Source organism: Miniopterus schreibersii (genome assembly GCF_964146895.1).
Source record: "Miniopterus schreibersii genome assembly, chromosome: 15".
Lineage (NCBI taxonomy): Eukaryota > Metazoa > Chordata > Mammalia > Chiroptera > Miniopteridae > Miniopterus > Miniopterus schreibersii.
In genome coordinates this window covers 984,914-1,007,819 of record NC_138115.1, presented here as the reverse complement: position 1 = coordinate 1,007,819, position 22,906 = coordinate 984,914, and the positions used below count along the sequence as shown (strand labels likewise).

Sequence of the window (22,906 nt, the reverse complement as noted above, 5' to 3'; positions counted from 1 at the left end):
GTGGGCAGCGCGGCGCGGACGGCAGCCCCGAGGGCCGTCGGCTTGCGGAAAGCGCGGGCGCCCCCCCGCCCCCGGGCCCCTCCAGCGGCGTCCCACTGGCCTCCCCTTAAGCACCACGCGGGAGGCGTCACGAGCTGCGGACGCCCCGCGTGGACGCGGCCCCGTCGTCTCCCGGTCGCCGGGGGCGGGACGGACGGCGAGGAGGGGCCCCCACGGCCCCGGCCCCGCCCCGGCGTGAACGCTTCGAGGAGCCCGGTGGACACGTGCTGGGCCTCGGCGTCCCGCAGACGGTCGGCGGCTCGGGTGCGGGGCTGCCCTTGCGCGGTGACGGGCGGTCGCGAGCCTGCAGCCCCGGCGCCCGCGCGTCCCGGGCGGGTGGCAGCCGGGCGCCCGGCCCGCTCTCCCGGCGGTGCCCCGGCGGCCGCAGGGCTCGGACGCAGCCGCCCGGCAGGCTCCGCGCTGTCGGCCCGCTGGGGGCGATTCCGGGCCCGCGGAACCGGCCTCCGAGGACGCGCTGGGGCGCCGGAACACAGGTCCCCTCGTTCCCCGTGCCTGTTCACTAGGAGGTAGATCCGGGGGCTGCTGGCGGCCGCTTTGGACAGAGACGTGTTCGCATCGGGTAGAGTCACCCCGAGGAACCACAAGGGCCAGGGCTCCGGCCACCCCGCGCAGCCCCGGGGAGCCTCTCCGGGGACGCGCTCTCCACCGCGCCCTCAGCTCGCCCGCTGATAACCCAGGGTGCAGGAGTTTTCCTGTTACTGATAAGAAAGGCCTCCGATTTGACCAGCAGCAAGGGAACCCAGTGCCCTCTGACCACAAATAAGCACAGGCCGAGCCACGCTGAATGGAGTGGTGGTTGGTGGAAGGTGGTGTGGGCATCCAAGACTACTGGGGCCTCAGGGCATAAATGTCCGCATCTCTAGTTAGAGGCTAAAGTGACTTAACTCCACGTGTCTGCGTCCCTCTGCGCCCCCCCAGTTTTGTCCAGGCCCCACTGGTGTCTTTACCCTCTCCTTTGTACATTTTCTCCACTGCAGAGATCTAACTCATTTCTTCTCTTTCCGACTTGAGTTTGCAAGACTGACTCCAGATCCACTTTGTGGCTTTTCTCAGTGCATCGCTCTCTCAGCATCTGCTGCCAAGGGCCTGATCCTCTCTGCAGTCCCGATTTGAATTTGTGAGGGCACCGACGTGATTATCCCAGCTCTTACCTGCTTACATGCCCTGGAGATTCCGACTCCACTGCCAACAGAGGAGGGAGGTATCTGTATTTCTTCAAAGTTTCTCAGATGGTCCAAGTGTGCTTCCAGAGTCGAGAGCCCCTGGCTTAGTGTAGCGTTCCAGGTAAGCAGACCCCCAGCCTGCCTGGGTCAAGTTCCACCCCGATCAAGTCAGTTAAGAGCAGAGCCACATGGTCTGAACATGCCCCAAGCCTCCTCCACTGGTGGGGCCTCTGCCTATAGGACCCAAGGGGACACAGGCCCTGCTTGACATGCTTAAGACAAGCCCAGCACAGAGTCTGCACAAAGCTGTGGCTTAACAAGTGACAGTTGTATTAAAATCCCATCTCATCTCTAAGTCAAAGGTACACTGTCTTCAGAGCACAGCAGGCTGCTGCTGCCCACGCCGAGGAAGCCCCTAGAGAGCTGGCGTCCAGGCCTGGCAAACGGCCACGGCAGCGAGGCTCCAGTGAGTCCTAGTAACATTGGGAGTCATTTCTTCCTTCCGCTGCAATAAGGCTGTGTCAATACGGCTGTGAAAGTCCTATTTTAGGAGGTTGTTCAATGACATGGGGAAATATTCATGACCTCATGTTAACAAAGTGATAAAATTTATGTAGTGCATGAATCTAATTTTGTTTTGTTTTTTAAAATGTGGATATGTATTTACATATGTACAAAGGAAAAAAGCCTGGAAATAGAGACATCAGAAAGGTAACTGATTCTAAGGTCAGAGTTTTTCTTGAGGCTAAATAAAATATTTTCAATTTAGAGGACTTATTCTGACATGTCCTTTTATTTTTTTGATGTTAACATGCTTTTATGAAGGAATGGTTTTAGTAGAACACTAGCTGTATAGATGTATTTGCAAAATTAAACATTGACAGCCTATGTCAGCAGCCCTGTGCACCCCACCCTGTTTTGTTTTGTTTTCCTTAATTTTACAGAAGTCTGAATACAGAACTCTGGAACCCACTGCTCTAGGGAAAAGACTTAGGAATCTCTTCCTCGCTCCACTTCCTTTGGCTTTCCTTGGATTCAAAGTTCTTGCAGCAGGACCTGGCCCTGATTCAATGGGAGTTTAGAGGAGGGAATTTATTTCCATCCAGGAAAAATCAGTGTAACCTCCTGGAGGAGGTGACATTTGGGTGGGGCCTTGACTGATGGGTGAAATGTAAAGCTGTGCAAATTAACAAGGGGAAGTGAAAGCAATAAATGAGCAAACATGCTGAGGTGGGAAAACACAAAGCAGTATGGGAAACAGGAATATAGAATTTAACCAAGCAGTACGGCCAAGCTGTCCACCAGAGGCACTGGTTGCAATGGGGCTATTGTTTTCTGGGAGTTTCTAGGCTGTGTCAAACTGCAGGAACTTCAGGCCAGACAACTGTATGCTGCAGGTCTCGTACTCAGCCATCCCTGCTGCTGCTTCCCCTAAATGAGCACTCCAGCATGAGCAGCTGAGGAGTCTCCCTAGTAACAGCTTAAAAGGCAGCGTCCCACTGTAAACACTTGGAGGACTGGGGTCAGAGCTGGGTCTGGGGCACGTGTGGCCAAACCGCTGCTTCCCGTGTCTGCGGTGAAAGGAGCGCAGGTCCCGCAGCCAGGTTCCTGGAGAAAAACCCTGATTGTTTTTTCCAAGCGCTTAGGCGTCCGCCCCACGTTCATCCTTTCCCTCTAAACTTACTTTTCTAAAATTCCTGTCTGGGAGCAAGTGGCCTCCACGGGTTGCTCAGAGCAGCACTTCGTGTATGTTAGACACGTCCGCGTTCTCCAGCCTTGAGACTAGAGTCACCTGTGCAAGGCGGTGCCTCCGTGGGTGATGAGCCGTTACTCAGCTTCCAGCTGCACAGATCACTTGCTGCCTCAAATCAAGTCAAATAATGCCCCCTTCACTTGGTGTGGCCTGAAACTATACGTGACACACTCCGAAACCCCGGAGAGGAAGATCACAAACAATTCCATCGGGAACAAATGGGAGATGCCTGACCAAGCAATCAGAAATATGCATTTATGAAATTTACCTTCCACTTACCTGACATGCAGTGACAGATTATTTTTAAAAAAATAATTCCTGTATTATTTTTTTTTAATAAATATATCTTTATTGATTTCAGAGAGAGGAAAGGAGATGGAGAAAGAGATATAGAAACATCAATGATGAGAGAGTCATTGATCGGCTGCAGCCCGCAACCCGGGCATGTGCCCTGACTGGGAATCGAACCCCGATCGCCTGGATCCTAGGTCGATGCTCAACCGCTGAGCCACGTCCAGCCCAGCAGATTCCTGTATCTTTAAAGGTCTCACAATTAATACATTCTAAAGATTTGGTATTTTTTAATAGAGGAGCAACTCTACAGTTGCCTAGAGGTTTTTTTCCACATTGTCTTTACTTCATTTCTATTTCTTTTAGAGGTGTCTGTCACCATTGACTATATAGATTGATTTCGTTACAAGATATATAATAAAAATCTCTTTATAACAAAATAGATACCCAGAAGCCCCTTTGATTTCAAATAATTTTACAGTCTTACAACTGAGCTAACTTCACCCTCTCTCTCCTTTCCCCAATTCTTGGTAATGTAATTTGATCTATAGAACCAAAGTGAATTTTTCACTAGCATGTGTGAAAACGTCCCCCCCTGCTGTCCAACCCAACTTAGAATGTGGCATGCAGCAGCCCTGTCTCATTTGTAAATGAGTCCTATGCCACTGAAAGATGGAATCAACCTAGTTACTGGCACTTAAACCGATTGTGCCCACAGCAAGGCCCCACGTTGTTCAAGGGTAATGGGAGAAGAGACAGGACATAGAAGCTGGGTCGATGATAATGGGAACCCAGTGCTGCGACTCCCCGATGCAATATTTCTATTTAACCTGCTGAACTGTGTAGACTTTTACAACTAGCATGCCTCTGACGTGATGGACAAGGCTAACTCATTTCAGCGGGGCAGCTCCCCCAGCAATCTGCTGTCAAGTAGCTGAACAGAGAGCCCTGCTCAGCTCTGGGAAGTCAGACAATAATAAACCCTTATGTTGGTTTAATACTTTCTAGTTTACAAAATATTTTGAACATATTTCATCACTCTGTAAGGTAAACAAAAGTAGTTCTACCCCCATTTTCAAGATGGAGAGATTTGGAGGCTGGTACACCCCCTTGCGGGCTTGGTCAACCTGAGCTATCTTGCCAATCCCAAGGCCTTGGTTCTCACTGAGCTGCAACTAGGGAGTCACCGAGGTGTCCTCCCTGTTCTTTCCCCAACTTATTTTTTTCTCCCATGACCCAGAATTTTTGGGAAACTCAAAAGGGTTTTTAAGAGATCCCTATAGTTAACTGGGAGGTTGTCTAGTTAAAAACAAAAGCAGTACCCCTGGACTTGTTTCGGACTGTAGACACGGACAGTGTTCTTCACTGACCTAAACAGAGAGTGACATACACGACAGAGGGCAGGAGAGAGACAAGTGCAACAGCAGCACGCTCTCCTGGGTCTAACACTCGCCACAGTTGTGGAATTAGCTCCTCTACTTCGAGAATGTCCGGGAAGATTATGTTTGCTAATTCTTGGAGGAGGGAAGTAATATGTTTTTCTACCAAAGACAAGCAAGCCTCACCAAAGTAGATCCTTTGTAGAGTCCTAAGTAAGGACAGAAGCTGATGGAAAGAAGAATTTCCATGGCTTTAAATGTTTGGACAAGAGTGGATTTGCTCAACTTGATGTCAGTAGAAGGAAATGAAGGGAGTCGAATAATGTGTTTTCAAACTAGCTTCAGGGCACGTGCTCCTGAGAAGTGATGCATGTGTGATGGTCACAAAGATTTTGAAGCTCTCTAGGGCGCCTGAGAAAAGTCTTGAACACATTCTGACAAAGCTGTTACAGTGTCAAGGAGTTAACACACATATCAAATGGCACAATCACCCAACTATCTTGTTAAGACAAACTAAAGTTTATATTGGAAATACAAATACTCTCAACCTATATAAACCCAGGGTAAAAGGATCATACCCTTTCTTGAAATAAAAATGCTAAAGATATTAATGCTTATCATTTCCATCCCAAAGAGCAATTGGTTTATTTAATTTGTTCATTCATTCAACAGATATTCATGGAGCACTGAGAACATGGGCACTGATGATTCAGTGGTAACAAGACATGACATAGACCCTACTCCCTAGATGCTGACACTCAAGTGAGAAGATATTAATGAACACTTCCACTCCCAATCAAGATGGGGTAGCAGGGAGCAGATTTACTCTCCCATCTGAAATAACTGAAAAAGAAAAACGGAAATAATATACAAAACAATGGTTTTCAAGATACTGGACATCAGGCAATAAAAGACAGTGATCCTGTGAGATGGAAAATAAACACGGTGAGCCATATGACTGCCTCACCCACTGCCCTGAAAGACTGTCCAGGCTGCACAGAGAGGGGAAATCCCGGCAGAACCCAGTGGACACTGGAGCTCAGGAGATAGAGGTGAGGGCTCAGGGAGAGCAAGGCAGCTGGAGTTTGCAGAACAGAGCACCAGAGAGGAGAGCGCTGCAGAGAACCTGATATCTAGAGAGGGTTCCCCTCTAGTACTCAAGAGAGTACCTACTGATGAGAATATGAAATGAGGCTGGAGAAATAACCATTGGAAAGGATTAAAGGGAATAGCACTCAGCACTCACACAGGTACCTATTTCCATTAGCTAGATTAGAAAGCTCGTAATTCATGGGGCATGGGAAAACCTTTCCTTAGTATTGTGAAATAGTTTGTCCCAGACTGAGCCCTCTTTCAGGCCTGCCTAATAAATTACAAAAGACAGACCCACAGAAATCGAACTATTTCCAAGTAACTTAACTGTATCCCAACACAAAAGTAAAGAATATTTGTAAGACAGACCCAGTACCCAACAAGATAAAATTCACAATGTCTGCATTCTAATTGAAGATTATAAGGTATGCAAAGATGACTTATACTGAGGATTTGTATCCAGAATTTATTTTAAAAATCTTCCCAAAACTCAAAAATTAGAAAACCACCCAGCTTAAAATAAAACTGGCAAGAGATTTGAACAGACATTTCACCAAAGATACGTGAATGACAAATATGCACATAAAAAATGCTCAACAATATAAGTCTTAAAATATGCAAATTAAAACCACAATGAGATACAGCTTACCTACTAAAATGATAAAATCTTAAAAAGTTGACCTACCAAGTGATGACACGAATGTGAAAGAACTAGAGCTCCTATGCATGGCTGGTGGGAACGTAAAATGGCGTAGCCACTTTGGGGAGCAGTTTTTTTAAATTGTTAAACATACACCTGCTTCAATGGCTCAGCCATCCCACTCTTACTTACCTAAGAGAAATAAAAGCTAACATCCGTACAAAAGCTTGCACAGAAATATTCGTAACAGGTTTATTTGGGTGGGCAGTGGGAGGGGGACACTTGGAGATGATGGTAATCACAGTGTTTCCATCACCAGGATGATTCGACTGGGTGCCTACGTCTGCATCATGCTGATGACGTTGTACACTGTAAGTATGTGCAGTTTATTGCATGTCAAGTATACCATGGCAAAGCTATTAAAATATTAATGGGCTCTACATTCTAGGGATTCTGGGAGAACAATTGGTTTCATCTTCAAATATTAATTACACTTTGGTAAAAGTACTTTAGAACTTTATTTTTAAAGTTGCAGGAAGAAAACTAAAAGTTATCAACATTAGCTCACTGAAAAACAATGTTGTATACACTAAGTACAAAGTAAAAATGAAGAATTCTCAGTCAGTAAATAAAACCAAATCTAACATAATTCTCAACAACGAATAACACCACTCAGAGTCCACCATTTGGAGCCTGGCAGTCGTCTCTGCTCTGGGCGCTGCTGTGGCTCCCAGCAGCGGAGCCCTCGGGTCTGGGAATCTGAAGGGTAGTCTTCAGTTGTCCTCCGAGCTCCTCTATCAGAGGCCTAGCTGCTCCAGGAGCCCGGGAAGAGGGCAGTGGCTCTCCCTGACCAACGCTAGCCCTCAGGACAGCTGAACTTCTGCACAGCCCTCCGCCATCAATGAACAGGGCACTGCTTTCGTCAAGGCAGGGACCTTGCAAGGAACTGACTCTCTCAGATTCACTGTCTTTGAGCTCCTCAGCCTCTGAGCCTGAGTCTGCAGTCTCAGGTGATGTGCTGCTGTCCGACTCCTGTGAACCACTTGCCTCAGAGCTGGAGGAAGGTATCCGCTGCCTGGGAACGGAACGGATTGCTTTCAATGCAGCTTCTTCCTCCTGAACGAGAAGAGCTGCTGCTTCCAGCTCTTCCACTTCTAATCCCAGCTGGGCCTTCGTCAGGGATACTTCTTTCAAGGCTTCTGCAAGAGTTGCCAACTTTTTGGACCTTGAAAACCATTTGAAGAAGAGATACTAAGATTATTCATTAATCGGCCTGTGGAAAACAGGATACATTGCATAAAGTAATGACAAAGTAAAGCTGGATCCATACTTTACATGACTTGCCAGGATACATCCCCCAACATATCAAAGATGTAACTGTAAACCGAGGCTAGTCAAGTATTACAAGGAACCATGGGAGATTTCCTGATGATCCTAGAATAAAGAAGGTCTTTCTAGCCAGGACTCAAAAGCCAGAAGCCACAAAAGAAAAGAAAAGGTGAATAAATTCAACCAGTAGAAACCAACAACTTCTTCAGGGCAAAAAAGCCATCATAACTAAAGTCAAAAGGCTAATGCAAAATTGAGACAAATACCTGCAACTCCAATCACAGAGCAAAGGCTAATTTCCATAACCCATCAGTAAAATGGACAAAAGATGTAATTCTCACAAAAGGAAATACAAAAGCCTCTTAACTTCAGTCAAATAAGAGAAATACAATCTGAAGTCACACTGAGATATAGTTTTCACTTATTAAACTGGCAAAAATCTAAATATTTGATAACATGCTAAGGCTGTGGGGGAAAAGGTGCCTCCATACCCTGGTGGTAAGAGATGAAGCAGGCACAACCCTATGAAGGAGCACTTGGCAACAGCTTTCAAAATCGAAAATGTCCATACTTCTGACCCAGCAAAACCACCTCTGGAAATTAAGTACATATGCTACACAACACAGGCCCAAGGTTTTTACTACAAACTGTTTATAATACCCCAAGTGGGAAACGATCAAATGTCCATGAATATGGGACCAGCTGGGTCATTACGGCACATCCATACAAAGGAAAGTCCACAGCTGCAGAAGGAAGGGGGGGGGCACTCCATGGGCTAACCAAGACAGACTGTTTATCTTTAAGCATCTGTGAATGCAATACCTATTCAATAGTTTTAAATGCACAAAAAAGGGGGAAAAAGGCAGTATTAAGAGAGTAGCATAGTGTTTTTTATTTTTGTCAGAAAACCATTTCATGTTATTTCAGAGGATATTTTTCTAAATTTATCACATTACGTTATATTGATTAAACTTTTTCATTAACTTGCAAGTACTGAGTTGTTTTTTGCTTTGAAAGAAGCAACACAAAGCATACTGCAGTTCTCCAAAACCTGTCTTTACTATTTTAGAGAGGATAATCTGATGGGACTACTGAGAAAAGGAGGCAGTGAGTGAAAATGGTCGTGGCTTCTATGTTTCCCTAACTCCAAAGATTAAGTAAGTGTGTAAAACATTTAGTGGCTCTGAGGCAAATGGGATGAGGGTGAGTTCACAAGAGAAACTCACTTATAAAAGTGCAGTCCATCTCCTATGGAGAACGGGGCTTCATTTCAATAGAGCCGAAGAGAATGGATCCTGCAGTGGGAACTACTGAACAGAGGTGGTAATTTTTATCTAAGTGCCAAATATATTTGAGACCCTTTGTCTCAAAATATTTAGTCCAGTAATGAGTTTGTGCAGGCATGGCCCCCACCACCTCTCCACAAGTGAAGTCATGCCCAGGGCTCCACGGCAGCCTGGAGACGGGGTAAGGGCAACGGCCACGGCTGATGGGCAACTCTCTCCTATGTGAGGCAAGCCCTGAGTCTCAGCGCTGGAATTTCCAGAGCCGAGGAAAGGAAAGGTGGCAGGGTAAAGCAGAGACTGGGTGAGATCTACAGGAGCCAGTAACTAACTCACCAAAGGGCGATAAACTGCATCAACTCTGGCCAGCGAGGCAGCTTTAAAAGCATACTGATGGAGTAAGATAGCGGCAATGTAATTCCCATCCATGTTCAAGACCGTTACAGATGCTGTCCACCAGACACATACACTGAAACCTTAACTACCAGTGCTGAAGAGATCAGCCAGAGCTTGTGGACCAGTCTGAAATCCCTTTCCAGGCTCTGCCAGCCTGAGAGCGAGCTCACAGCCTCCTTCCCACTGAAGAAGCCTTGTCTGCAAAGTGACACAGCTTTAAGAAATAAAGAGCAATGAAAAAGCAGTGGGAAAGAAGACAATGCCTCTTATTAATCTGTTATATTAGAAATAAAACTTTTTAATATTAGAAATAAAAATTTTCAAATAAAAGCTTTTACTTTAGTAAATGTGAGACCATACATCTCACATTTTTAATACTCATGACAAATACTTCCAACAATACATGAAGGAGAGTGTTTCACCGCACGGCCCCCACAGTACAGATGGCGAAGCAGACGCTGGGAGGGGCTGAGAGACCTGGTGGGCGTCCCCAGCTAACAGGGGCGGCCAGGGCGGAAGCCCACTGGCGCATGGTACCCAGGCTCTGAAGTTTTGCCTCCTAGGGCACATTCTTCACCTTCCCAATTAGAGCTCAAGTCAACATCTTCCAAATAAGCAAGTTCTGACTTGCACAGGCCCAGAATTCTCCAAAGCGATGGCTGATACCTTTTACTTAGCACTCTTAGAGTTGGTTCTAAGTCTGCCACTCCTTGAAGTATATACACCTAAGCTTTGACTACAGAGGTTTAGAATAAGAGAAAAAAACTGAATTATTTTGGTGGATATTAGTACATACAATAGTAGGTAAGTGTAAGGACAGAAAAAAGGCTGCTCTCTTTGCTGTGGTCGTCCACAACTTATGCGAAGCACCTGCTGATTAAGCCCCAAGATTGCTGGCTCCTCTGATTCAAACAGCCCCTCTGTTCAAACTGCACACAAGCTAAGCTACTCTCAAGGCTACACTGCTGCATCCCTCCCTCTTGCTGTCGTCACAGCTCAGGGATAATTCCCACCAAGGAGTCTCTAGTTAGCAGAAAGTCCCCTTCAAACAAGCCTTCTTTGACCTCTTCATCACTTTTGCTCTGAACATGTTTTACAGGCCTGGGAAAATACTGGTAAGACACGTCCCTAGGACATCTGCCGGATTATCTCCTGGAAAGCAAACAAATTATAACTTTTCAAGACAGCCCCTGGTATCTGCTCAACTTCAAGACAACCCAACCGCCCCGTTCCTTGTTGCCTAGCAACATACCTGCATAAAAGAGCAGGCTGGCGCTTTGTTTCTTGCCCTTGTATTGATTAGCACACATGGGCCCCTTCCCTTCTCAGGGAAAGTAAAATAAACTTTCTCCTTGTATCTCTTCTTTTAGTTGTGAAATCTCTCACAGCCCGGTGTCACTGGTCAAAATCCTAACAATAAGTCACCTCAAGTTAAAATTATTTTGATCCTTGTTATTATCTATCATAAAAATGTTACATCTGTCATTTATAACAGTATCAATCTGGAATTTCACAGTCCCTCACCTGAAACCCTGGCTCCTTGCATACCCCACATATGTTGGGACTAAAAAGCGTCAACTCTCACAGGCAGAGAAGTGTTGAGGACGAGCCCTGGGCCCACTCAGAAGCTCATGCCTATTACCAGTTGCCTGAATTTTTATCCTTCAGAAAGAAGTCTGTTTCTCACTTCGCACTACACTATGTTTAAGGTGACCCACTGACAGAAGATACGTAAAAAATGATCTACATGTTCATTTTTGGCTCTTTACCATGCTGATTCTTCTCTATTTCTTATCCTACTCTGACTACTTCAAGCTGGCTAGTTTCCGAAATGAATGTTAAGGTTCTGATAGGAACATGAAGTTTATAAAAAGGCATTCTGAACCCTCTCCCTAAAGAACGCTAGGAAAAAAGTGATTAAAAATTTCAAAATAAGCCCGGCCGGGCGTGGCTCAGCGGTTGAGCGTCAGCCTAGGATCCAGGCGATTGGGGTTCGATTCCCGGTCAGGGCACATGCCCGGGTTGTGTGCTCGATCAATGACTCTCTCATCGTTGATGTTTCTGTCTCTCTCTCTCTCCTTCTCCTTTCCTCTCTCTGAAATCAATAAAGATATATTAAAAAAAAAAAATTCAAAATAGCACTGGTGTAGAATGTGTTCTAATAGTCTGAAGAATGAAAGTTGGGTTTGTTTCTATTCGATTCTTTTCCACAGATAACTTAGCAATCACTGTTTGCTGAAAAAAAAAAAAATTACATTATTCCTTTGGAGAAAAAAATTAAGCCATGAAAGAGCAGCTTTTGTCCTTTCAACCACGTACAATTAAATTAAAGGTGGTTCTAAGTCTGCCACTCCTTGTAAATTTGAGAGTCTGCCTCTGTAGTGCCTTTCCACTTCAGAAAGCATCTCACTTAATGTAGTTAGCGGCTTTTCACTGTCACACTCAGACCAGAATAGTTCACGTCAAAAAGCCTTGTTGAATGACATTATCAGTTAACCACAGCACTTACAAACACCAGGCACATGCTGACGCATCTCAATAAGCACACATGCTGAGTTAGTTACTAGCTGTACTTACAGTATATATTTTATATCTAAGTAAAAACATCTACCTATAAGAATGTATTTATTGCAGAACAAGAACAAAGAGATTTAGCATTTAAAAGAGATAAATGAATCATACTGTCATATTTTAATAAAATTGTACTAAAAACAGGTTTTTCTTAGAAAGTTTTAGGACATGTAATCCTACCATGTAACTTCAAAAAAGTTTCATTTTGTTTGTATATGTGAAATAATATTCTATTTAGAAAAACGTTTTAATTAAAGACTGCTTTCTGACAAGTTACAGTAAATACAACTACCATGAACAAGCAAGAGCTAAAAGTATACGCCTTTACCATGGCTGAGTTCACATAAAATCTCCTCGATTATTTCATATTTGGTGACCAAGTTTAGGGGGAGAAAAAAAGGATCCATGGCCTTATGAAACAGCCAAAAACAAAGTGCAAACAGAGCCCTGAAATTTAGGAAAAAAGAAAACTGGGTATAAATAGAAAGCATACATTCTGTTTCTTGCTGCTGAGCTTTGTCTTAAACTATCAATCGACTTTTCACTACTTCCTGCAGTATCAGGTCTACTATAAATCTCGTAGTAACTGACTAGGTTTCATTTCCTCTGCCCAAACCTGCTAACCTGCTGGGCATGACAAACTGACACTAGAGAGAGCAACTGATAATGTAGCACAGGACACTGGTGATGCGATTCAGGAAGCATTTCATGCTGGATGATGGAATACACTGACCTGGCCTTTTAGTTTCAAAGGACACACACACACACACACACACACACACACACAATCTCAGGTTCCATCTGGGAACAAACAGTTCACCATCTTTCTTTTTAAAGGGAATTGATGAAAATGATGTATAATCATAACTCCTCTCTATTGAAAAGAATCAGTTCCAAACGCCAAAATCCCCTGCCCAACACAATGATGTAGCCTGACCTAAAACGTGATCCACCAGCTTTAAGTAGAAGCTGCTAGTCAAACTCGCCTCTGACAGCTGCCATGAGAAGGACACAGCAGCTGATGTGCAGATGAACACTCTAAAAGTGAAAACCACTTCCAGCTCTGTCTTTAATAGAAACAACCAATCTCTTTGAACAATAAGCTACTAATTTAATATAGAAAATATTGCAAGATTAAGAGTTATTTAAGCTATACTGAGTTTGGGCTAATGGGATAACTTTTCACCCATTTCCAACTTGACTATAAAAAATAACATCTAGTCCATGAATCAGTAGAATAATTTTCTGAAAACTCCTGTATTAGTTTCCTAGAGCTGCCAGAACAAACTACCAGAAACTGGTGGCTTAAAGCAACAGACATTTATTCCCTCACAGTCTGGAGGCTAGAAGTCCAAGATCAAGGAACTGACAGCTGGTTCCTTCTAAGGCCCTGGGAATGGTTCCAGCCTCTGTGTTTTGGGTGTCTCACCATCCAGCCGGATCTGCCTCTGCTGCAACAAGGCAGGTTCTCTGCTCTTCCCTCTGGGTGTGTGCCTCTCCCTATAAGGACATCAGTCATAAGGATTAAGGGGTCATCCTACTCTAGTAGGACCTCATCTTTACAACTAATGACCTTTATAACAACCCTATTTCCAAATAAGGTCATATTCTGAGGTTCTGGGAAGCACATAAGTTTGGGGAGGATACTCCAACACAGAAAGCCGCCTGCAGCTGAGATTAGATAGTAAAGATGCTCATTCACAGGGGACAATCAAGACCATACAGCAGAAGCCAAAATCTAATAGTGAACATGATTAAAAGGTGAAGATTTCACTTTGAGCCTGGCCAGGCGCAGCTCAGCGGTTGAGCGTCGACCTAGGATCCAGGCAATCGGGGTTCGATTCCCAGTCAGGGCACATGCCCAGGTCGTGGGCTCAATCAATGACTCTCTCATCATTGGTGTTTCTCTCTCTCTCTCTCCCTCTCCTTTCCTCTCTCTGAAATCAATAAAGATATATTTAAAAAAAGATTTCACTTTGAAAAAAACTGACAAAGTACAGAAATAAGTTTATAAAATACTTGATAATGTTAATATGTAGATTATAACTGCAACTATGCACTAATTCTAAAGATAAACAAAGAATGAACCAAACACTAACTGTATTTATAACTGTGATTGCTGTAACAAAATTACGTTAACAGCATCATACGATAGTCATCACTTCAGGTTGGTCTTTTACAGCAGAATCATAAAGGAATTTTCACAGACAAGCATCATCAGTTTCCTCAAGGGTCTCAATCACATGAGCCTGAAGAGAGTCCTTTGATCTTCAAAATAAAGACTTCCACTAATGTCACTATTACTGTAGAGTTTTCTTCAACTATTAATTAGTCCCACACCTCCAAGCCTCATTGTCAATGTTTCTGTGTGTGGTTCAAACACAGCTCCCATATTCCTTCCACCGCCTTGTGAGATCCTTGACCTTTTGCTCAATTTGCAATTTTTTTGCACTGTAAAATACCAACAATTGGTCAAATAACAAAAATACTGGCAGGATGGGTGAGAAAGATGCTAGGAAGAAAGTTGTATGTTAGAACTGAGGCTAACTATATTAAGTGGTTTAATCATTAGTGAGTATGTTTGTGTTTTGACTACTATCACTTCTCTTTGTAACTTTCTAAGTACAGAAACTCAAATAATGAATATTCAGAAATAAGGACACCCTCCCTTCATGGCATATAGAGGTGGCTAAAACAGATCCTCTAACAGTTTATGTTTGCAGGGAGCACAGACATCAGCTATCCCAACCCTTCCACTTGTAAGTGAAGCTGGTATGGTTGGCTGTTTTGATGCAGCTTCTATGTTTGAGGGACTTATATAGGAAAAGCTGCGACTAGATCTGAATCCCAAAGTTCCCAATTTTGAAGGGCTATATGTTTTCAACTGCTTACCAGAACAGTTATGACAATAATAGAATTACTTAATCTTTGAAAAAGATAGTTGAAAACGTCAATGCTACTTAATTCCCATTGAGAAGTCAATTTCACTGTGATATAATAGGTTTCGGAAAAATACAATGTGAGGTGAGTAAAGTGAGAAAATACTCAGTATCAAACCATTCTTTAAGGACATAGTGACCATGTCCCAGAAGTCCCTAGCAGAAAATAACTTTTGTCTTGAAATGTTGTAAAGTATTTCAAGATAATTTTTTTTAAATCACAAAATAGATCTATATCCTTTTATGAAAATTTAGGTAATTATAAGTAGCCTGTAATTACATTAATATATGCTCTTAGAAGGATAATTCAACAATTTTCTAATTATACCACTGCCTTTTTTTTAAGTTTATGGATTCTAGTCTTTAAGTAGAGAAAAGGTAAATGCTCATTAGGTCACTAATACATACTTCATACACAAACTACAGGTAAAAAAAAAAGGGGGGGAATAAAATCTTTAAATGTCTTTGAATGACAGAGTCAAATTATTATAGCCTCCAACTATTACAAAGACTTCTTGGGTGCTACGTACAGGCAGAGATTCCTTGTCAGCATCAGTTAACAGAAGCAGCCCGCACTTCCCAAGCAGTGACCTGGTGGCAGGCTCATTCCTAAGTATCTCACGTGGTACGGTCATCTCATCCAGGACTCACAGCAACCCTCTGAGGCAGGGACCAGTTTCATCCCACTGGTCAAGTGAGGAAACTGACCCACGGAGGCACAGAGAAGTTTTCAAATTAACACAGACAGACAACTCCAAAGGCCCCCAGGAAGAATGCTTATTTTTCATACACTGATACATTTGTAAACTCACATTTTTCTCCCAGTTCACAATTATATAATCACTTATGTTAAACTTCAAATGATAAACTGCTGGCCACATGTTTAAAACTTCACAGAAGAAAAGCTCCTCTCCTGCACATCAGGGTGAAGGCAGCAGAGTTACGGGCAAGGAAAGGAGCTCTGGCTCCAGCAGTTACTCCGTGAGCACATAACACCCATGAACACACACAGCCCCCCCCCCATAACAGACTTTGATTAAAGGTGGGGGGTAAGAGACGGGGGGAGAAGTAGCAACAAAACGAAAAGGGAGGAGCTCCAGGTGCAGTCATCACCCTCACACTATTACCCCCTTTTTAAAATGTATAGTCCGTTATCAAATTTACTTTCAGAGCTAAGTAAATGAATTTGCTAAAAAAAATTTCTATGAATATCCTACATACTGAAGAGTTTGCCTCTCGTGGTGAATGTTTACCCGAATCTACAGAATTGTTCATTCTGTCGTATCACGACCTCCATCTAAGAAGTGAAAGGGTAAGTGATAAATAGGTTGAGAAAACTACGATGTTCATGAAGAACTGCCTGAAAGAAATGCAATCTGCCGGTCCTTGAAAATGTTTTGCATTTGACAGACTGAGCCAAATTAGCAAAAATGGAAATGTGGGTATCACAGATTTGACACATTTCTATTGACTCCCCCTCCTCCCCAGCAGAAATGCTTTTGCTGAAATGTGCTTGGTTTTAACCCCCAAACCAGCCCCAAGAAACTCCTGGAATTGGCTACTCAAAGGTCCCCCTTTGCCTACTGGCTGTGAGGAGATTCAAATCTGTGACCTACCTGGCCCGATGAACGCCTGGAGCGCCTCCCTTTGCATTCTGTTGCTCCTTTCCCCCCACTTCTCTTACCTTTAGGTCTTCAACATGACCTTTAATCATGTCATCTGTTTTACACACACACACACACACACACACACACACACACACACCCTTTAAACAATTTATGGTTTTAAATTCATTTAAATAAGCCAAATGAATGAAAAATAGCTGGTTAAGTAAAAACAAAAACTTTTGTAGGGTAAAAAGGACACGGGAAATTGGGGACTTCTTAAAGTCCAAGGCTGAGACAGACAAAATCTTTTCAATCCATTTTCTTCTCTAAAATTATCCCATAAAGCACAGCATTTGGATGGGTGAGGTGTGAACGGTTCTGACACCGTTTCTACAAGTCACCTGTGTGAAAGGGCAGGCAGTGCTGTTTAGTGACAGAGCTGCAGTATTTTGACCTATTAACTGTTCAGATGACATGGCTATTTGGATTCCATTAAACAAAGTGGAGGCAAATCAACAAGATGAAGGAGGCATTACTGGATGGGAGCAGAAGGAAGGTATCTGGGTGGAACTGTGTCCCCCACAAAGATGTGTTCAAGTCCTAACTCCCAGAACCTCACCATGGGATCTTAGTTGGAAATAGGGTCTTTGCAGATACAAGCAAGTTGAGGTTATACTGGGTTAGGATGGACCGTAAATTCAATGACTCAGGGGAACCAATGTCCTTATAAAAGTATCTTGTAAATAAAAATTTTTATTCCCAATGATCTCAATATTAAGCTGTATTTGATGTTGAAAATTAAATGACTGGTGTTTTATGTTAAGGAATAATTTAAAATGTAAATACCTTGTTTTTATTTATAAATTTTAAGTTATTTTAACATAAAAATGCTGTAGATTGTGAATAAGCAAGAAAGGAAAATTAAAAGTTGTATCAGTCTTAAAAAAAAAAAAATTACCATGTGAAGAAGACACAGAGACAGAGCCAAAGCCATATGATGAGAGAGGCAGAAATTAGAGTGACACGTCTACAGCCAAGGAATGTCAAGGATGCCAGCAACCAGCAGAAGCTGCGACAGAGGCGTGGAACAGATTCTGCTTCCAACCTCCAGAAGGAACCAACCCTACTGACACCTTGATTTTGAACTTCTGGCCTCCAGAACTGGGAGAAAATACATTTCTAATGTTTGAAGCCCCCAGTTTTTGGTCTTTTGTTACAGCAGCCCAAGGACACTAACAGAAAGGGGTGGAAACACAGGGATCAAGATCTTTAGAGTTAAACTACAAAATATCTCATTCAAATTCCTGACTTTACAATCGAAAAAAATGACACCACCAAAAATATCAACAGCACTTTTACATTATGATCATAATGTTTCCATGTTTAAAAACCTGCAAAGACTTCCCAGAACACCTAGGATAAAATACAAACTCTCCCACAGGCTCCTGGGCCATGTCCTTCTCAGTGGGGTCACCCTCCATTTGTGTCCAGGTCACTGTGTTCCGGCTCTACCCACTGCCCTTTCTCCATCCCACGGACACAATAATGCATTCTCACCTCAAGACCTTTGCACTTGTTCCCTCTTTCTGGAACAGTCTTCCCCCAAGTCTTCCTATGCTGGCACCTACTCATTTAGTACTCAGCTAAAAGGCAACCTCAGAGAACTATACAAGAATCATCTATTTAAAGCAATGCTTTCCAAGCTGTATCATGTCAGAAACACACAGGAAACAGTATTCGCCTGGCAGGGCACAGGGGTGAACTGAGCAGACTGGCCCACATCCTACCTGCCATCCTGAAGGCTGATGGTGCAATACCTCCATTGCCCTGAAACCACCTGTGATGCCAAGGACCGCTGGCTGGGACTGAAACTTGCTATGATGATCTAAAGAAGTGGAAATTTTGGCTAAATTTTCAAGTATGTCCCTTTTTTCTCCACTTTCCCATCTTGAAAGCAGAATGAAAATGACTGCTTCCAAATTTCCTGGCATACTCAGAAAGAAAGACTGAGTAAGTGATTACACATGTTTATTTCCTTATATGTTTGTTCCTAATGCTAAAATTTTCCTTGGTTACAAAATAGAAAGCTTGCGAGCTGTGCTGCTTTCACAATACTGAGACAGAAAAGCACTCAACTGCTTATCTGTTTATCACATGCATCGCAGAAGCACGCTGCTCTCCAAATTATAATGGAACTCAAAAATTTTGAAAACTCAGAATATTTATCCACTCACTGGTAAGATGCACAGTGAAATATGTCTTCTTACGTGCGTACTACAATGCACGAGTCAGTTAAAGCAGAGCTGTTCTGTGGTTTCTTAGTGACAATCCCATTCCGTAAAGCGGATGGCAGCAGTGTTACTAAACATCTGACATATCGGGGCAGATAGCTCCTCACAAGGCCAATTCCAGGGCCAGGCCCACTGTGCCTTCCTGTATTCTTACACAAGACAACTCCACACTGAATAATCAGGACAGCTCACGGGGAGAATAAGGGCAGCTATTCACTTTGCCTCCACTCCGTGGGGGAGCCAGGCCTAGGAGCCCAAGCATTCAGATCCTTCTTGGCTGCCGATTTACTGGGTTTGTTCCTGTTAGACCAGGGCAGCTCTGCTGGCAGGGAGACTGATGTGTGTGTCTGGACTGGTCAGCAAACAGGAAAGTGCTCCAAAAATATGTCCACCTACAATCTACTCAGCATCCAACCTCCCCAATTTCCCCACTTTATATCCCTTTATATCAGCTACATTACTGATTGTGTTCCTTTTTAGGATTTAATGCTCTCAGGCAACCTGCCAGAAGATTTTTTTAAAGGTGCCCCAAAAAGACCTTTAAAAGTTGATACTGACTTAAAATCCTCACAAAACTAAAGCTGAATGAATGAAGCCACACACAAAAGTATGCACTGTATTATTTCAGTTCTACAAAGTTCTAAAACAGGAACAGTTGTTGATTTGGGTGGTAGTTACACAGGTGTTTCACTTTATCAGAATTCATTATTTGTACACTTACAATCTGTGCATACTTCAACAAAGATTAGCTTTAAAAAAAACATGAAACCTGACAAACATGAGTCCTAGAGAAGAAGTCTTGGGCTTTGGAACATTTGCTCTGGAAAAGAGAGGACTGTGCCCGTGCACAGGACCACAGGACTGCTCGGACTTCCTCCAGGCAGCCTGCCAGGACTGCAACGCAATGCTCTTGCCTGGGACACCTGATCTGCAGACCAACCCTAGACTTTTCTGAACTAAGTATAAAATAAGAATTTCTATTATTTTTCCTTTTAATTCTGTTCCAAGCCTCTTCCCTATCAAAACCTGAAAATGAGCATCCGATGTCTTTATACCACTTGTGTGAATACTTTACTCAAAGTGAGCAATTTTATCTAATTTGTGTACTACAGAATAAAGCTTACTTTCTCAAAACAGATTGTTTTTTAAAAATGAGCATAAAGATGTATAAGACTCCATTCTATATTTGTAATTCCAATGAAAATCCACACAGTAACAAAGAAGAAACCTTTCCCCTCAGGGGGAAAAGACAGCTAGATCAAATCTCCAGGTCATTATTAACTATTATTATTAGATAACTAGATGGGGAAAACTTTTTTTGGTTGACCTCAGTAATTTGAGACTTTTTTGCTTCACTTTTAACACTTCTATTTTTTTTTTTAACAGAAGAGTATGTTTTACTAACACATTTCTCTGTGAAATGATTGATTTTAATATTATAGTCACACTTTTCAAATAAATTCTGCAATTCAAGACTCAAATATTTTTAATATTTATGACAAAGTCGTTAATCAGCTCCTTCGTTTTTATTATCTAAGCTTCCTATTCACAAAATGAATGACTCTCGGCACTCCTCAAACCTACCAGGACCTTACGTGCTATCCCCCAGGAGTCACACCATCACATTATGTCACTTTAGTTTCCTCTCATTGGACTGGAACCACTCATGCCTCTGGATAACTCCTTTCTAAATAAATTGTTAATTTTCTCAAGTAAAATTCTACCAAAAAAATCCCCCAATTCTACTTAAGGTCAGCAATGCCTTACCTAAAACCCCTGGACCTAGAGGAGTTTCAAAATTCCAATTGTTTTGTTTTGCATTTCAGAAAGGTGATTCGGAATATATATTATTAGCATATATTACCTAATATCCCCAGTAGCAACCTGTTATCAAATACGACAATACACTAATATTTCTGTAGCAAAATGTACGGTTGGTCACTCCAAGTGAGATAAAGATAGAAAATAGTTTCATGTCATCAGATGAGTCCAGATCAGTCAGGTTTTGCTGCCAATTGCTTTGAAAAGTCTCATGCTTTTAAAACTTTCTGGATTTAGAATTGTGAATAAGAGGATATGGACCAGAAGCAATTAGAATGAGCTGCTGCCTTACAGATCAAGCACCCGGGTGCAAGGTCAGCCTTTTGACAAACATTTATTGACCACCTAGTATGTGGTGGATTTGGTATACACAATGGTGACTAGAAAACAGTCTCTAATCTGAAGAACAGATCATCTCAGGGTGTGTCGGGAAGAACAAGCCTCAGGCCACAGTGAAGTAAGTCTGAGAAAAATCAGCATAGGTGCGCCAGGTACCTGCAGCTCAGGAGCTTTGGAAACCCAGGGCTCTTGAGGAGATAGTCTTCTCCCCCATATAATTTAACATGAAAACCATTTCATACTTTAAATTGAGGGTAAGAAGGCCACCAAAGTCCTAATTCTGCCCAGGTTGAAATTTCAAATACCAACATTTATTTTTTTGCCCTACTGTGCTGGTACAAGTTCCAATGTGTAATCTGTCTAAAAGCTACAGTCGATCCCCATTATTCGAGGAGCCCATATTTGTGAATTCATCTACTTGCCAAAATTTATTTGTAACCTCAAAATCAATACTGCTCAGCACTTTTGTGGTCATGCACATATATGCACACGTTCCAGTGTGCAGCTGAGGTCTAGCAAGATGGCACTCCGCTTCTTGTCTCAGCTCTCATACTGTTAACAGGGTCCTTTCATGGTCAGTTCAGGTCCATGGTTTTGTATCTGCAGGCTTTTTGTTGATGATTTCACTGTTTAAAATTGCTCCCAAGCTTTGTGCTGAATTGCGCCTAATGTTCTTAAGTGCACAAAGGCTAGGAAGTGTGGGGAAAATACGTGTTAGATAAGCTTTGTTCAGGCATGAATTATAATGCTGTTGGCTAGGAATTCACTGTCAACCAAACAACAATATATACTAAGTAAGGGGTCTTGTATTGATTGTTTGATGAAGATGTTGTGACTAGAGGCTCGCAGGAACCTAACCCTATGTTTCTGTAGGAGCAATGATTCAGTGTTTGCAGGAACTTTATAGAACACAACTACTGTAAATAATGAAGACTGACTGTAATTCAGTACTGGCCATGAGACCACAGGGCGTGGGCAACCACTCCAGGTTTGGAATGGTGGGGAGAAGAGGGTGGAGCAGGTTTCCTATAGAAAGAGTAACTTAAACGGAAACTTTCTTAAGGCCCATGAAGAGCTGTCTAGGAGAGGAGAGTGGGGAGGTTTTAGTGATATGGGAACTGTGGCATCATAGTGTGAGGCAAACGGCACTGCTCGGCCCATGGCTGCCTCCTCGGACGGCAGGACAGCGTGGCTGCATTCCACAGGATTAACTACTCTACCATGGAATGTGGCAGGAAGGAGACATGCACAAAAGATCGCCTATTTATGCCAGACCTTGACTATCAGAACACAAATTCCTTTTTTACCTCATTAAATCTTCCAGGAGAGTAATTTTTTAAAAGCATGGTGAGCCTGCTAGCTTCTCCGAACCCCAAGAACAGACTTCTAACCACAGTCCAGGCCCCTGATAAGACCAGTTTGGTCAGTGGCTCAGTACATACACAGCCCGCCTTACTGGGCACAAGAAACCTCTTGCATGTAAGTAATCAATGTAAAAGTCCACTAAGAACCGGAGTATTTATTGACTGCCTTAGGAAGCCTTGAAATTGAAGGTCAGGCTTGACAAGAGTGCTGACAAGTGTTCAACTATAGAAAATCCAAATTGGGAAAGTCCAATTTTCTTAATACTTTCTTATGCTCTGAAAACAATTTCAACTAAAGTGAAAGCATTTGTCTATCAGAACATCCTTAAATGACAAAACTGATAAGAATCCTTGTGCTCATGGAATTTATACTCTTGTGCAGGAAAAGGCAAACAATAATCAAAGACTCAGTAAATATAGTGTGCCAGATAGTGTAAGTGCTTTGCGAAAATACAGAGCTCAAAGGGGCCTGTGAGTACTGGGGGAAGGGAGTACTCAATTTTTTATGAATGTTTCAGGATGGCATCACTGAAATGTGATATACGGACCAAATTATATTTGAATATTTTCAACTGGGGGATCTAACTT

The 22,906-nt window shown here is 42.9% G+C and overlaps 1 protein-coding gene across 2 annotated transcripts in view; it reads right to left on the bottom strand.

The window, feature by feature from the left end:
• Nucleotides 1-5,276: 5,276 nt before the first annotated feature.
• SHQ1 (SHQ1, H/ACA ribonucleoprotein assembly factor) overlaps nucleotides 5,277-22,906 on the bottom strand; it is a 105,305-nt gene continuing 87,675 nt past the window's right edge. For both annotated transcript variants that reach the window (XM_081159068.1, XM_081159069.1), the window contains exon 11: nucleotides 5,277-7,603. In XM_081159068.1, the coding sequence (XP_081015194.1) occupies nucleotides 7,051-7,603 (553 nt within the window). In that variant the 3' untranslated portion in view covers nucleotides 5,277-7,050. The remainder of the gene's footprint in view (nucleotides 7,604-22,906) is intronic.